A 16,763-nucleotide genomic window follows, 5' to 3' on the forward strand; every position below is an offset into this window, starting at 1 on the left:
AGAGGTGTATTTAGAGGGCAAGTTGGTCAGGATGATATCTATGAGGGTGCCCATGATAATTTGTGTGAGATTGAGATTGTAGGACGGCTGGGGTGTTAAGCATATCCCAGTTTAGGTCACCTAACAGTATGAATTCTGAAGATAGATGGGGGGCAATCAATTCACATATGGTGTCCAGGGCACAGCTGGGGGCTGAGGGGGGTCTATAACAAGTGGCAACAGTGAGAGACTTATTTCTGGAAAGGTGGATTTTTAAAAATAGAAGCTCGAACTGTTTGGGCACAGACCTGGATAGTATGACACAACTCTGCAGGCTATTCTCTGCAGTAGATTGCAACGCCGCCCTCTTTGGCAGTTCTATCTTGACGGAAAATGGTGTAGTTGGGGATGGAAATTTCAGAATTTTTGGTGGCCTTCCGAAGCCAGGATTCAGACACGGCTAGGACATCAGGGTTGGTGAGTGTGCTAAAGCAGTGAATAAAACAAACTTAGGGAGGAGGCTTCTGATGTTAACATGCTTGAAACCAATGCTTTTACGGTTACAGAAGTCAACAAATGAGAGGTGTAGTACTGGGGGCTACAGGGCCTGGGTTAACCTCTACATCACCAGAGGAACAGAGGAAAAGTAGGATAAGGGTACGGCTAAAGGCTATAAGAACTGGACGTTTAGTACGTTGGGAACAGAGAATAAAAGGAGCAGATTTCTGGGCGTGGTAGAATAGATTCAGGGCATAATGTACAGACAATGGTATGGTAGGATGTGAGTACAGTGGAGGTAAACCTAAGCATTGAGTGACCATGAGAGAGGTTGCATCTCTGGAGGCACCAGTTAAGCCAGGTGAGGTCTCCGCATGTGTGGGAGGTGGGACAAAAGAGCTATCTAAGGCATGTTGAGCGGGACTGGGGGCTCTACAGTGAAATAAAACAATAAGAACTAACCGAAACAGCAGTAGGCAAGGCATATTGGCATTAGAGAAAGGTATAAAGTAATCACAGATGTTGATCGGGAGAGCTAAGACAACAATGTGTAAATGGCAATGAATGGGCAGAGAGGGTCAGTTAGGTACACACAGGACCTGAGTTCGAGGCTGGGGCCGACAGATAAACAAAATGAGGTACCGTATTAGTGAACAGTCCAGCAGGCATCAGCTGTATAGTCGAGTGATCATAGGGTCCAATGAGCAGCAATAGGTGAGTCAGGGAGCCGTTCGGTAGTTGCTACTACGCTAGGCGAGCGTGAGACACAGCGTTCAGAAAGCTAGTGGGCCGGGGCTAGCAGATGGGTCTTCGGCGACATCGCAACGGAAAAGCTGTTGAAACCACATCGGACAATTACGTCAGCAGACCAGTCGTGATGGCTCAGCAGGGCTCCTTGTCGACAATAAAGGGTCCAGATCAATTGGCAAAAGAGGTATTGTAGCCCAAGAATTATACTTTGTTGGCCTAGCTTGGGTCTAGCTCCAGGCTAACTGGTGCTTTCTTTGGGACAGAGGCGTTATCAACAATAGCCACTCGGTTGCAGCTAGCTAGCTGTGATGATCCGGTGTAATGGTCCAGAGCTTGTGGCAAGGTCACTGATTAGTTAGGAACTCCCCTCACCCCTCACTAGGTCTTAATTGGACACATTGAAAGGAAATAACGAAAACCAGCATACACTCGGCCGGCCCTCCATGGAATGAGTTTGATGGAATGAGTTTGACATCCCTGGCCTAGGCTATATTTTGCTTATTGAGAACGTGGCTCACTCATACAATACAATTTATGGGAGCCTAGTATGTTTTGTTTTAAGAGAAATGTGATGCGTAAAGACATGTAGGCTAGGCTCATTGAAGCCAATTACAACAATGTTGACTGCCAACAATCCAAACATATTGAGTAACACTGGATGTTTTTTTATTTTTTTACTGTTGCTATTACTAATTGCTGTAGCTATGCTATTTAATAAACTGTAGTATCAATCCACAATGGACCAGGGTGAGAATTTTCTGTGCCCCCAGCCAAAGTGGAGTTGATGACAACGCAAAGACGTCAATAACCTATGAAACTTGAGACAAACACATGCAGTATTAAACGGTTGCAGACTGACCAGGTCAATCCAGGTAAAAGCTATGTTCCCTTATACAGTGGCTTGCGAAAGTATTCACTCCCCTTGGCGTTTTTCCTATTTGGTTGCCTTACAACCTGGAATTAAAATTGATTTTTGGGATATTTGTATCATTTGATTTACACATTACCACTTTGAAAATGCAAAATATTTTTTATTGTGAAACAAACAAGAAATAAGACAAAAAAACAGAACTTGAGCGTGCATAACTATTCACCCCGCCAAAGTCAATACTTTGTACAGAGCTACCTTTTGCAACAATTACAGCTGCAAGTCTCTTGGGGTATGTCGCTATAAGCTTGGCACATCTAGCCACTGTGATTTTTGCCCATTATTCAAGGCAAAACTGCTCCAGCTCCTTCAAGTTGGATGGGTTCTGCTGGTGTACAGCAATCTTTAAGTCATACCACATATTCTCAATTGGATTGAGTTCTGGGCTTTGACTAGGCCATTCCAAGACATTTAAATGTTTCCCCTTAAACCACTCAAGTGGTGCTTTAGCAGTATGCTTAGAGACCTCTGTCCCAGTCTCAACTCTCTGGAAGACTGAAACAGGTTTCCCTCAAGAATATCCCTGTATTTAGCGCCATCCATTATTCCTTCAATTCTGACCAGTTTCCCAGTCCCTGCTGATGAAAAACATCCCCACAGCATGATGCTGCCACCACCATGCTTCACTGTGGGGGTAGTGTTCTCGGGGTGATGAGAGGTGTTGGGTTTGCGCCAGACATAGCATTTTCCTTGATGTCCAAAAAGCTCAATTTCACCAATCTGACCAGAGTTCCTTCTTCCATATTTTTGGGCAGTCTCCCACATGCCTTTTGGCGAACACCAAACGTGTTTGCTTATTTTTTTATTTAAGCAATGGATTTTTTTCTGGCCACTCTTCCGTAAAGCCCAGCTCTGTGGAGTGTACGGCTTAAAGTGGTCCTATGGACAGATACTCCAATCTCCGCTGTGGACCTTTGCAGCTCCTTCAGGGTTATCTTTGGTCTCTTTGTTGCCTCTCTGATTAATGTCCTCCTTGCCTGTTCTGTGAGTTTTAGTGGGCAGCCCTCTCATGGCAGGTTTGTTGTGGTGCCATATTCTTTCAATTTTTTAATAATGGATTTAATGGTGCTCCGTGGAATGTTCAAAGTTTCGTATATGTTTTTATAACCCAACCCTGATCTGTACTTCTCCACAACTTTGTCCCTGTTTGGAGAGCTCCTTGGTCTTCATGGTGCCGCTTGCTTGGTGGTGCCCCTTGTTTAATGATGTTGCAGACTCTGGGGCCTTTCAGAACAGGTGTGTATATATACACTGAGATCATGTGACAGATCATGTGACACTTAGATTGCACACAGGTGGACTTTATTTAATTAATTATGTGACTTCTGAAGGTAATTGGTTGCACCAGATCTTATTTAGGGACTTCATAGCAAAGGGGTTGAATACATATGCATGCACCACTTTTCCATTTTTTTATATATATATATTTTTTACTTCACCAATTTGGACTATTTTGTGTATGTCCATTACATGAAATCCAAATAAAAATCCATTTAAATTACAGGTTGTAATGCAACTGTCACATCCTGACCAGTAAAAGGGGTAATTTGTCATTGTAGTATGGTCAGGGCGTGGCAGGGGGTGTTGTTTTTGTGTGTTTTCGGGTTGGTTTGTTTCATGGGGCTTTGTTCTAGTTTTAATTTTCTATGTTCATTTTCTATGTGTGGCCGAGTATGGTTTCCAATCAGAGGCAGGTGTCTTTCGTTGTCTCTGATTGGAAGCCATACTTAGGCAGCCTGTTTTTTCCTGTGGGTTGTGGGTGGTTGTTTTCTGAATAGCCCGTGTGCCTTACGGAACTGTTTGGTCGTTTGTTTGTTTATTTTGTTTGAGTGTTCTCTCTAAATAAAGAAGGAAGATGAGCACTATACCCGCTGCGCCTTGGTCTGTCCCTTACGACACTTGTGACAGCAACAAAATAGGAAAAACGGGGGGATGAATACTTTTGCAAGGCACTGTAGGTGTCACTTGTTAAATCCACTTCAATTAATGTAAATGAAAAGGAGGAGACAGGTTGAAGAAGGATTTTTAAGCCTTGAGACATGGATTGTGTATGTGTGCCATTCAGAGGGTGAATGGGCAAGGCAAAAATATTTAAGTGCCTTTGAACGGGGTATGGTAGTAGGTGCCAGGCTCACCGGTTTGTGTCAAGAACTGCAACGCTGCTGGGTTTTTCACGCTCTACAGTTTCCCGTGTGTATCAAGAATGGTCCACCACCCAAAGAACAACTTACATTTTTACATTTTGGGAAGCATTGGAGTCAACATGGGCCAGAATCCCTGTGGAATGCTTTTGACAACTTGTAGAGTCCAGGGTGAACTGTGAGCCAGAACTTGTGGGGCCAAATAAAATCACCCGCGAGCCATCAGTTGGGGAACCTCTATACAGAGGAGCTGAAACTTGCCACTGTGATCAGTTTTAATCACATTAACAGGATAGATGACACAGACAGATGATGAATAAGAGGTGGGTCTACTAGTCTGGTAAATATACACCAGCAGACATTTACATTAAGGAAGTGTGAGTGTCTGTAGTCGAAGAAGGACTGTGTGTGTGGTGTGTCTGTGAGAGCACATGCATCAATGTGTGTGAGGGAGAGAGAATAGGGGGAGGAGCGAGGGAGAATCAGATAATGAGAGGTATTTGTCTCTTCTTCCCTTGCTCTCTCTTTCTCTCAAGGGGTCCAGGAGATCACGCGGATGGCGGTGGCTGCTGCCCGGCAGATGATGGAAGCTGGGTGATTGAGCCTTGTCTTTAATAGTGGCAGGTGTTCCAGTAGCTGTTCCCGAGCGCAGGGGGCTTCAGCCAGGGCGGTGAGGGCACGCAGCGCGTTAGCACACACAGCTCTGTCCTCACTGCCCACCAGCTCCAACAAGGGGGGGATGGCACCTGCCTTTAAGGCCTGGTACTTCCCTGTGGACGACAGAGGGGAGAAGTGAGCATGAGTGAATTAATGATGAGGTTGACACTATCTGTTGAGACATTGACGCTTCTGCATTAGGGGAAATAGCACCACTGTCTGCCCCACCGTTGTTGTTATTGTTTTGTTGACTAAGAATAGATGGGGAGCATCAAGCAACGTGGTAAAAAAAACAAATCTCTATATATTCTGCTGTTCTATCACGTGCAATGATGTCCGAGGAAAAAAAACTGTCGTTGTTTGCAGTAACTTCTTTGTTGTTGTAATATCGCAAACGGACGTGGCAGTTTTACAATCTAAGTAACATAATACAAAAATTCCCCATCAAAATACTTCAGTTTAAGCTAGAGATATGGGCTGCGTCTCAATCCACCACATCCGCCCATGTCGGCCTTCCCCATCTGCGGTGGAAGGCAAAGGTTGGCTACTTTAAAGAATCTCAAATATAAAATACATTTTGATTTGTTTAACACTTTTTTGGTTACTACATGATTCCATATGTGTTACTTCATAGTTTTGACGTCTTCACTATTATTCTACAATGTAGAAAATAGTAACAATAAAGAAAAACCCTTGAATGAGTAGGTGTTCTAAAACTTGACAGGTAGTGTACACAAAGTGCCTAAGCAAATATTTTAGACCCATTTACTTTTTCCACATTTTGTTACATTACAGCCTTATTCTAAAATGGATGAAATAAAAACATTTCCTCAGCAATCGACACACAATACTCCATAATGACAAAGTGAAATCAGGTGTTTAGAAATGTTTGCAAATGTATTAAAAAAAAAGAAATACCTTATTTACATAAGTATTCAGACCCTTTGCTACGAGACTTGAAATTGAGCTCAGGTGCATCCTGTTTCCGTTGATCATCCTTGAGATGTTTCTACAACTTGATTGGAGTCCACCTGTGGTAAATTCAATTGATTGGACATGATTTGGAAAGGCACACACCGGTCGATAAAAGATCCCACAGTTGATAGTGCATGCCAGAGCAAAAACCAAGCCATGAGGTCGAAAGAATTGTCCATAGAGCTCCGAGACAGGGTTGTGTCGATGCACAGATCTGGGGAAGGGTACCGAAACATTTCTGCAGCATTGAAGGTCCACAAAAACCCAGTGGCCTCCATCATTCTTAAATGGAAGAAATTTGGAACCACCAAGACTCTTCCTAGAGCTGGCCGCCTGGCCAAACTGAGGAATCGGGGAGAAGGGCCTTGGTCAGGGAGGTGACCAAGAACCCAATGGTCACTCTGACAGAGCTCTAGAGTTCCTCTCTACACATGGGAGAACCTTCCAGAAGGACAACCATCTCTAGAGCATGGTAGTGGCCAGACGGAAGCCACTCCTCAGTAAAAGGCACATGACAGCCCCTTAGAGTTTGCCAAAATGCACCTAAAGACTCTCAGACCATGAGAAACAAGATTCTCTGGTCTAATAAAACCAAGATTGAACTCTGTGGACTGAATGCCAATCGTCACAGAGCTTGAGAGGATCTGCAAAGAAGAATGGGAGAAAATCTCCAAATACAGGTTGCAGCATCATACCCAAGAAGACTCGCGGCTGTAATCTCTGTCAAAGGTGCTTCAACAAAGTACTGAGTAAAGGGTCTGAATACTTAAGTAAATGTAATATTTCAGTGAAAAAAAGTATACATTTGCATACATTTAAAAAAAACTGTTTTTGCTTTATCATTATGGGGTATTGTGTGTAGATTGAGGGGAAAAAACGTATCAATTTTAGAATAAGGCTGTAACGTAACAAAATGTGGGAAAAGTCAAGGGGTCTGAATACTTTCCGAATGCACTGTATCTACCTCAATTACCTCTTACCCCTGCACATCGACTCGGTAGTGGTACCCCTTGTATATAGCCAAGTAATCGTTACTCATTGTGTATCTAGTATTACTTTTATTATTACGTATTTTACTTTACTATTATTTATCTTTTTTTCTCTCTGCATTGCTGGGAAGGGTGTGTTAGTAAGCCCATGTCCATAGACCCCATGGTTCCAAGAACAATACTTACCTTACGAGCCTGAAATGTAAGAATTTGTACAAGGAACAGCAAGTCCAAAACAACAGAACACCTGTCGTGACTTGGCACACATGCGGTACATAGCGTCGACCAGAGTCGATGAACCAGAGGCTCAAACCCACAGAAAATCTGCAGTAGCCTGGAAACTGAGGATTCACGCACGCACAGCCACGGCAGTCTAAGGCTCTAACCCACAGGGAAAATGTGTTAACCCGAACAAAACACTGGCTAACATCAACCAAGTCCATAGACCCTACCAGTTCCAAAAAGGCTCCCACAGAGACCCAAGGAGTCTGAAATTCCAGAACTCACACAAGGAACTGTAAGTCCAAAACAACAGGGCACCTGCTGTGACTTGATAATGTGCATTCGTGCGCCACCTCATCGATGAACCACGGCAGCTCAAGGCTCAATCCCACACCGAAACTATGGTAAACACAGTCCTAAGAACACTATGAGCCATACTGGGAGCAGTATGAGGGAACCGCCACCTCAACTTCTTGGGCGGGGAACAAGGGGGGTTGACAACCCAGAGCACACTCGAAGGGTGACATACAGTTGAAGTCGGAAGTTTACATACACCTTAGCCAAATACTAAACTCCGTTTTTCACAATTCCTGAGATATAATCTTCGTAGAAATTACCTGTCTTAGGTCAGTTCGGTTCACCACTTTATTTTAAGAATGTGAAACGTCAGAATAATAGTAGAAAATGATTTATTTCAGCTTTTATTCCTTTCATCACATTCCCAGTGGGTCAGAAGTTTACATACACTCAATTACTATTTGGTAGCATTGACTTTAAATTGTTTAACTTGGGTCAAACGTTTTGGGTAGTCTTCCACAAGCTTCCCACAATAAGTTGGGTAAATTTCGGCCCATTCCTCCTGACAGAGCTGGTGTAACTGAGTCATGTTTGTAGGCCTCCTTGCTCCCACACACTTTTTCATTTCTGCCGAAAACTTTTCTATAGGATTGAGGTCAGGGCTTCATGATGGCCACTCCAATACCTTGACTTTGTTGTCCTTAAGCCACCGACGTCCTTTTGTGTACAACATCATAATGTCATTGTTCTCTAGCCTCTGTAGCGTGTGCACAAAGAGAATTTTAAAAACTCTGTGTGGAGTGTGCATGTTGGGCTCACCCCGCAACCTCATTGGACAATACTGTGCCGACCTGATCCAACCTTCCATTTTAATCTTGCAACCTCATTGGACATCATTCCACCTGCCAATTAACATTGTCCATCATGTTTGGTTGTTATCCCATTGTAGCGCATGCTCTCAGCAGACTAGTATGTCAAACGAGCAAGCGAATGTGATAATGTTGGCACATTTTATACAATGGAAAATGTATACTTACAGTATATGTTTGCATCAAATGTCCAACTCTTTGAAAGTAATGTATTGATTATATCATATGCCTACGTGATGAATGATGATCGCTGGCAATCAACAGTTGCAGTGTTGCCCACATTGGATTACATTGGATTATCCCATATTATGGAATACATGGGTAAAAGTTTATAAAGACAAAAGGTGAACACATGGAATTATTTCATTTGGATGGATAGTTGACACAAAATAAAGGTAGGCCAATATTTCCTAATCTTAAAAGTGGGTTTGCAGTATACATTTCTCAAGTGCATCAAAGTTATGTATGTTGTGTCACGATTCACGTTAAAATAAAGGTTAAATTAAAATAAATAAAAAAATCACAGATGGGATAAATGGATGGATGCGTGCCTTGTAAAAAAACACACAGCCTATTGCACAATATATTCCAAAATTCAAACAAAATACACCAGAAACACGATTTAGGAGATATAGGTTGTGAGCATAGTGTTTATGATCGGGTTGATAATTGTGACTCACCACCTGTATTTGGTCTTATGTAGCAAAATTTGAAATTGTGTTTTTTACATTAGATAAAAGTAGAGACTCAGAGCTACAAAATAGTATATCATACACTGCATTTGAGGAACAATGGGAAAGTTATTCTGCTTTGAAAATTGATCAACTTGTAATCTCATTTTTGAGAAAATCGCCTTTGAATGTTTTGCTATCTAGCGAAGAGCACTTCAACACCCATTCAGCATCGTTCACACCCTCACCCTAAGCTTTAGCCTCACCCATCTCGTTTCGCTCTCGAAGAGCACACTTGATGCTCTGGCTGATGGTTTGTTTACCTCTGGATAGCATGAAAACAGCCTAACAAGCTCTTCTGGCAACAATTTCATTACGCTTTTTTGCAGACGTTTACTGACACTGGCCATATTCAACAGGTGTTATACACACGTCACGTAACGTTAGCTAACGAGCCCGCCAGCCAACGTTAGCTAGTTAAACAATGAACAGTGCCAACAATGCCACAGTGCTGGGAGCTAACCAACCATGTTTAATGTTTGCTAGCTAACATTAGGCTCTAACTAGAACAGCACACAGCTCTGGGAAACAAATAATAACTTCAGGTAGGGAGCCAGCCAGATAACGTTAGCTAGCTAGATAACAGTACACTTTAGCTTGAAATGAAACCACTTTATGTCAAAATCAGAAAACGTGTAATTTTTGAAAATGTAGCTAGCAAACACTAGACTATCTTATCTGTACCTCATCGTGCATGGACGCGTCTCCCTGTCAGGAATGCCATGCCACCATTGCCCTTAGTTTGAAGATGTAATCCGGAGACAGGTGTTTCCTCCATCTGTTTAGCTATCATACTCTAATTCCACTGATTTCAAAACATGATCCTGCAGAAAGTGGAGAGCCACACTAATGCAGCTCCACTACACAACACATTGTTTTTTTTTTAAAGCCACGTTCGACAGGATTACCAACACAGACTGACGAGCTTCGATGGCAGACCAATCTGAACTTCTCTCTTGGCATGTCCTGCCCACTCATTATCTCAGCCAATCATGGCTAGTGGGAAGGTTGCTCACTTTTTCTGTGGCTTAACCAACAAGGCTCGTAATGTAACCATTGTATTCGTATTTACAGATGGCATACAATTTTGTTATTAAGGCACATGTTCAAGAAGGCATTTCTGGCAAAAAACAAATGTTGATTTTTTTTATTACGTTCAAACGGCAATCCTGTGAAGTCGTGACTTGCAACATACGCCTAGTTTCCTGAATTGGGTCACAATTATCTTCTAATGTATTTGTGTTGCACAGGTGCCGTCGTTGACGGCAGCCACCCTCCCTTCCCTCCCTTTAGTTTAGGGGGATATTTTTGTTGTTTGGGGGGTTTTGTGTTTTCTTTTGAGGTGCATTCGGGGTATCCACCTTTAGGGGGGGGTACTGTCAAGTCCTGACCAGCAGAGGGAGTAATTGTATTAGTTTTGGTCAGGACGTGGCAGAGGGTTTGTGTTTTGTATGTATTTCTACGTTCTGTCTAGTTTAGTTTTTCTATGTTTAGGATTGGGTGTTGGACTCTCAATTGGAGGCAGGTGTTTCAGGTTGCCTCTGATTGAGAGTCCTATATATAGGTGTGTTTGGTTTGGTATTTTGTGGGTAGTTGCATTTCGCACTGCTGTTGTAAATATAGCCTGTGAAACTGTTGGTCTGTCGTTCTTTGTTTTCTTGTTTTTCTCGTGTTCACATTTATTTAATAAATATATATGATGAACATGCAACCTGCTGCGCCTTGGTCCTCTCTACATAACGACAGCCGTTACAAAACTACTACCAAGGTCTTATAAATCTAATTTCAGATGTTTTCTAACTTATGCATGGATTTGATAGACGTATGCAATGTATTTTACATTTACGTCATTTAGCAGACGCTCTTATCCAGAGCAACTTACAGTAGTGAATGCATACATTTCATACATTTTAATTGTAATTTTTTTCCGTACTGGTCCCCCGTGGGAATCGAACCCACAACCCTGGTGTTGCAAACACCATGCTCTACCAACTGAGCCACACGGGACCTTTCACTGTTATGAAAATAACTAATGGTAAGCGCATGCAGCAATTCATAAGGACATGCAGCCATTCATCCCATCTGGCTTCAGAGCGCACGTTCAATACATTACAGGGAACAAGCACGTAGATCTCATGCACTAAATGATGGCAGGCTTGAATGTCAGGATTCTGTGGGTTTTTCTGCTGGGAGAGCACTGTAAATTGTTTATTATGCATGTATGAGCGATACATTGACAGAATCCAAAAAGGGAGGTTTAAAAAATAACGAGGTAGTTTTGAACCCTCCAGAATGTCTCTTTAATGTACGTTCCCTGCAACATAGAGATAAGCCTATGTTGTTAACATTGTTCACATGCAAACTTGCACCCTAACTCTAAACTATTACTTAAGACAATAGTCACAATAGATATCTAAAATATCCTTTCTTTCACATTCAACCATTCCCCTCCTTACCTTTAGTGATAATAGCTGTGTTCATAATAGTCCCAGCAGCACTGGCAGTCACTCCTGGGTCGCAGTCTGATAGCAGCTTCACCAGGACTGGGAAAACTCCCTCCTCACATACCTTGTGCTTCCCTTCTGATGGAACACTAACAGGGCAAACAGGGGTCTTCAAATGGAATCATAACTTAGTTCAAAGCAAGCTTCTTCCACTTACATTTAATTGAGTTTAATTTTGCATGCACATATTACTAGAGCGCATTTTTTCTACATGACACCCATCATTCATGAATATTGAAAGCCTCAAATTCCAAATATTTAGATTTTTTTAAGTATTCTTTCCTGTCAGTAAGTAGAGCATGGCTGCGTACCAAATGGCACCTAATTCCCTAATAAGGCACTACTTTGACCTGGGCTAATAGAGCGCTGGTCAAAAGTAGTGCAGTATGTAGGCAATAGGGTGTCATTTGGAACATACCCATGTTTGTGTCTCTGCTCACCTGATGCCCAGCATGGCGGAGGCTGCGGCCCGGCGGATGTCAGGGGAGGGGTGAGAGAGCTGGTTTCGCAGCATGGGAACTCCGTTACTGGCCAGGGCCGGCAGGGCATCCACCCTCACACAGTAGCTGAGAGTGGCCAGGATCAGGGCCCGGATCTCCTCCTGCTCAACAGGCAGCTTCAACACCAGCCGGGGAACCAGGCCCAAAGTCACCATACACATTGCACCTGACCAGGAGACAGAAGGTCATAAGGCCCTAAAACATGTCCATCATCTAAGGATTTGGATTCATACCAGTCTCTTTCATTGAATCACTTGTTTCGTTAATAATTGTTACATTTAGAAGATCTTATGATAAGATCAAAACATCGGCAAAAAATTGTCATTAAATTGTTGCCAGCCGCAGTTACAGTCACCAACGCTCTAGATAACATGAAAACAGCCTAACCAGCTCTGCTAGGGCAAGTAAAATGGTCAGAGTGAGGGGTTCTCTCATTTGTGTCTGGAAGTAGCTCGCAAGTTAGCCAGTTAGCTTGGGTGCTTGACTGCAGTTGTGAATTCAGAACGCTCGGATCAACCCTACTCCTCGGCCAGAGCGTCCAGTGAGCGAAACGCTCTGAAATTACAAAATGACAATCTGGCAATGCTCTGAATATACGAACGCCCAGAGCGCACTCTTGCACTCCAGATTGAATTTACGAACCCACCCTTAATAACACACCGAAGTCGTAAAATGTCTAGCTAGTAATTTGTTATGCTAACAAGCTAGCAAGAACATCAACTTCCGGTAGACAGGCAAAGCGCTAGTACACTCAACTGAAAGGATACCGTTCATTTACAGAATACTAAAATGAACTAATAGTATGCAGTATATACTCATTAAGTATGTAGTATACAGTATATTAGTATGGGTATTCGGAACACAGCTATAGAGTTTGAATAGTGTCTAAATCAAAATACATCCAAATGTCATGTGTAATGAGTCCTTCAGCTTGCCTGGAGTGTCACTGTAATTGGGGCAGCTGAAGACTAAAGCCTAGGCATACGTACCTGCAGGAAACTCAGCCACCATCTTCAGTGCACGATGCATGTTTTTACGACAGGCATCAACTGGCTCGTCTAGAAGATCAGACAGTGGAGCCACCACATCCCACGTGAGGAAGGCTTCTCTAGGGACATACACTTGTGTCACTCACACCAATCGCCACCCAACCCAAGATTCCCTCCACTCATTTGCAAGTCCACAAGTTTATTCGTGTCTACTATTTATGGGTGTGAAATAAGTACCCCAAAAATGTTTTACTAAAGATTGTTTCCTCATCCGAATAACTTGCCATACAGAAGATGACTGTTGCAGAGATACTGGATATTATGACGAGATGCTTGTGTCGCCTCCCTAACAATGGGATTTGTTGTCCACAGAGTGGAACGGCAGGATGTCAAGCACCCGGCTATTCCTCTCTCTGGATTGATGGATACATCTCGTTATTTGAATACTTTTTTGAATATTCGATGAGTGGTGATGTCATCTGCCTGTATTCAATGGAGAGTGAGATGCTATGCTAACCTCATGAATATGCATAGACATTTCATATTTCAACAGGGACAACTCAAAACAAAAGTATTTTTTTCTCAAAGTCGCTGGGATGTCAGGTGCATCACACTTATATCAGTACACTCGTAACAACCTAAGCATTACAAAACTTATATTAGATCAAATAAGCCTCACGTATCAATAAAGCAATAAATTTTTATCTTGACTAAATTTGACACACTCTCATTGCCCCCATACAAAAACTCTTCTCTTGCGTAATAATTAATGATCTGCTTAACATGGACAGATTTTGGGTGGAGTAAACGACCTCGCTTTGCCTCTTCCTCTTTGGCTGTGGTCATTGACATTGTTGGTAAACCATATTGTACTAGGCTGCCACCTACCGTCTGCAGTAACCATAGCATTGACCATTGGGTGGACCAAATTATCCCTGGGAATGGGATTGCTCACCTCCCCACATTATGGGCAGCTAGTAGGTAAAAGACTTCTGTAGTTTTGATTCTCACTGAGCTGTCTCTGTCTTGCAGCAGGGCCTTCAGCCTCTCCAAACAGCCTGAAACAAATTCACAGAGGATATCTAGTTTGGAAACATTTACTTCCCGCTGGTTAAGAGAAGGCTTTGTGAAGAATATAGCCCAAATGATCTACAGTACTCAGAAGGCTAAGCCGTGTTGTTGTCCCCTTTTGTTGACTATTCTGCAATTAACAGGCACACTTCTAGCTTCTAGATGTTGTGCGTGGGTACGAACTGAGTCCACGACAAGGATATTCGTTCAGGCGGTCAGCTTCCAAGGTAAATAATACAGAGCACTTGAACCGTCTTATTCGGAGTGTAAGCTAGTAGGGCTAGCTATCTCGGGCACAGAACGAGGAGATCCAGCGTCCATGCAGTGAGATACCAGCCAACTAAGTTAACAATGGGCAACCGTGGGAACATAACAATAGTGAACAGTCCTGCGTTGTCTAGCTAATAACAAGTGTGTATAGCCGCCTTATGCAAATTACTCAACACTTGAGCATACTACAATATCCTAACAATGACACCAGGTTAATCTGCACAGGTGAATGTATTATCTCCCAAAACCATTACAATGCTATATTTGTGCCTCGTGAAACAGATGCAGCAATTTAAAAATTAGATTCCACAAATGTTTGTGAAATGAAAGCAAGGATTTTATACAAATGCAATAATGGAATATGCATCTTACCTTGGTGAATAGCCTCATATGCCCTCTTTGGGTCATGAACCAGGTCGCAGAGGGCTGCAAGAGCTCTCTGTCGTATGCACAGCTGTGGATCTTGCAGTTCCAGAGAGAGCCGCGGAAGGGCTCGGTTGCCGAATGCAACAGGTGCTTGAGTCGGGTCAATATGCGGGGGCAATTGCTCCGAAATCCGCGTGCTAGCCATACTCTAACAAAATAAGAACTGTTCTTATTAAACAACTGTTGATTATAACTAACCTTATTTCGCTATATTGTAACAATAAGCTGCCTGTCACTAGTTGTTTGCCAGCGAGCAGAACAGTTATCTTGCTACTCAGCGCCACTGCTGCTCACTCCACCAATCGTTGCTTAGGAACTAGCTATCTGTACACATTACACATACCTTTCCCCCTTTTTTTTTTTTTACCGGTTATATATTTGTTGTTAGTTATATTTCGCTAGTTGTTTGGGTAAAAAAGAAGTGATTAACAGAAATACAATACATTACATCACATTCCCCTTTCCCGTCCTTCTCAAACTCGTGCGTTTCTATACGAAAATTACCTTAGGCAGGCCTAGACCATTACCTACAATACATCTCTTTCACTGACCTTATTATCGAATTTTTTATTATAATAAAACAATAAAAATGTGTTTATTGGTTTCATTTATTGCCCTTATTTTAATTGTCATTGACAACAGGGCCTCTTTCCAGAACAACCACAATCACAAAGAACACTATGCTGCATGTTTTCCCTGACCAATACAGGTGACGTAGGCCAGTGGTTCCAAAAATGTGGGGCCGCCCGCATATATATATTTGTAACCCGGGTGGTTCGAGCCCTGAATGCTGATTGGCTGACAGCCGTGGTTTATCAGGCCGTATACCACGTGTATGACAAAACATTTATTTATAATGCTCTAATTATGTTGGTAACCAGTTTATAATAGCAATATGTCACCTCGGAACAGCCCATAGCCGTGGTATATTGGCCATATACCACACCCCCTTGTGCCTTATTGCTTAAATATATACAGTACCAGTCAAAAGTTTGGACACACCTACTCATTCAAGGGTTTTTCTTTATTTTTACTATTTTCTACATTGTAGAATAATAGTGAAGACATCAAAACTATGAAATAACACATATGGAATAATGTAGTAACCAAAAAAGTGTTAAACAAATCAAAATATATGTTATATTTGAGATTCTTCAAAGTAGCCACCCTTTACCTTGATGACAGCTTTGCACACTCTTGGCATTCTCTCAACCAGCTTCACCTGGAATGCTTTTCCAACAGTCTTGAAGCAGTTTCCACATATGCTGAGCACTTGTTGGCTGCTTTTCCCCAGAAATGTGTCACTCAAATGTCACATGAATACACATTAGACATGGCAAAATGTATAGAATTGCAAGAAAATTAGCTTTAATAACCTCTTACATCTAGACGTTCCGCTAGCGGAACACCTGCTCCAATAGCCAATGATGGGCGTGGCGCGAATTACAAATTCCTCAAAAATACAAAAACTTCAATTTTTCTAACATATGACTATTTTACACCATTTTATTAAAGACAAGACTCTCCTTTATCTAACCACACTGTCCGATTTCAAAAAGGCTTTACAACGAAAGCAAAACATTAGATTATGTCAGCAGAGTACCCAGCCAGAAATAATCAGACACCCATTTTTCAAGCTAGCATATAATGTCACATAAATCCAAACCACAGCTAAATGCAGCACTAACCTTTGATGATCTTCATCAGATGACACCCCTAGGACATTATGTTATACAATACATGCATGTTTTGTTCAATCAAGTTCATATTTATATCAAAAACCAGCGTTTTACATTAGCATGTGACGTTCAGAACTAGCATACCCCCCGCAAACTTCCAGTGAATTTACTAAATTACTCACGATAAACGTTCACAAAAAACATAACAATTATTTTAAGAATTATAGATACAGAACTCCTCTATGCACTCGCTATGTCTGATTTTAAAATAGCTTTTCGGTGAAAGCA

At 42.2% G+C, this 16,763-nt stretch overlaps 1 protein-coding gene across 1 annotated transcript; it reads right to left on the reverse strand.

The window, feature by feature from the left end:
• Positions 1–4,522: 4,522 nt before the first annotated feature.
• On the reverse strand, positions 4,523–14,941 carry rsph14 (radial spoke head 14 homolog). The gene is made up of 6 exons (XM_029722297.1): positions 14,743–14,941; positions 13,985–14,087; positions 13,030–13,148; positions 11,981–12,206; positions 11,493–11,629; positions 4,523–5,066 (listed from the first exon to the last, which is right to left on the reverse strand). The coding sequence occupies exons 1-6, from the start codon at positions 14,939–14,941 to the stop codon at positions 4,828–4,830; spliced, it is 1,023 nt and encodes a 340-aa protein (XP_029578157.1). The 3' UTR covers positions 4,523–4,827.
• Positions 14,942–16,763: the final 1,822 nt, after the last annotated feature.

The sequence above is a fragment of the Salmo trutta genome, chromosome 29, assembly GCF_901001165.1.
Source record: "Salmo trutta chromosome 29, fSalTru1.1, whole genome shotgun sequence".
NCBI classification, from domain to species: domain Eukaryota; kingdom Metazoa; phylum Chordata; class Actinopteri; order Salmoniformes; family Salmonidae; genus Salmo; species Salmo trutta.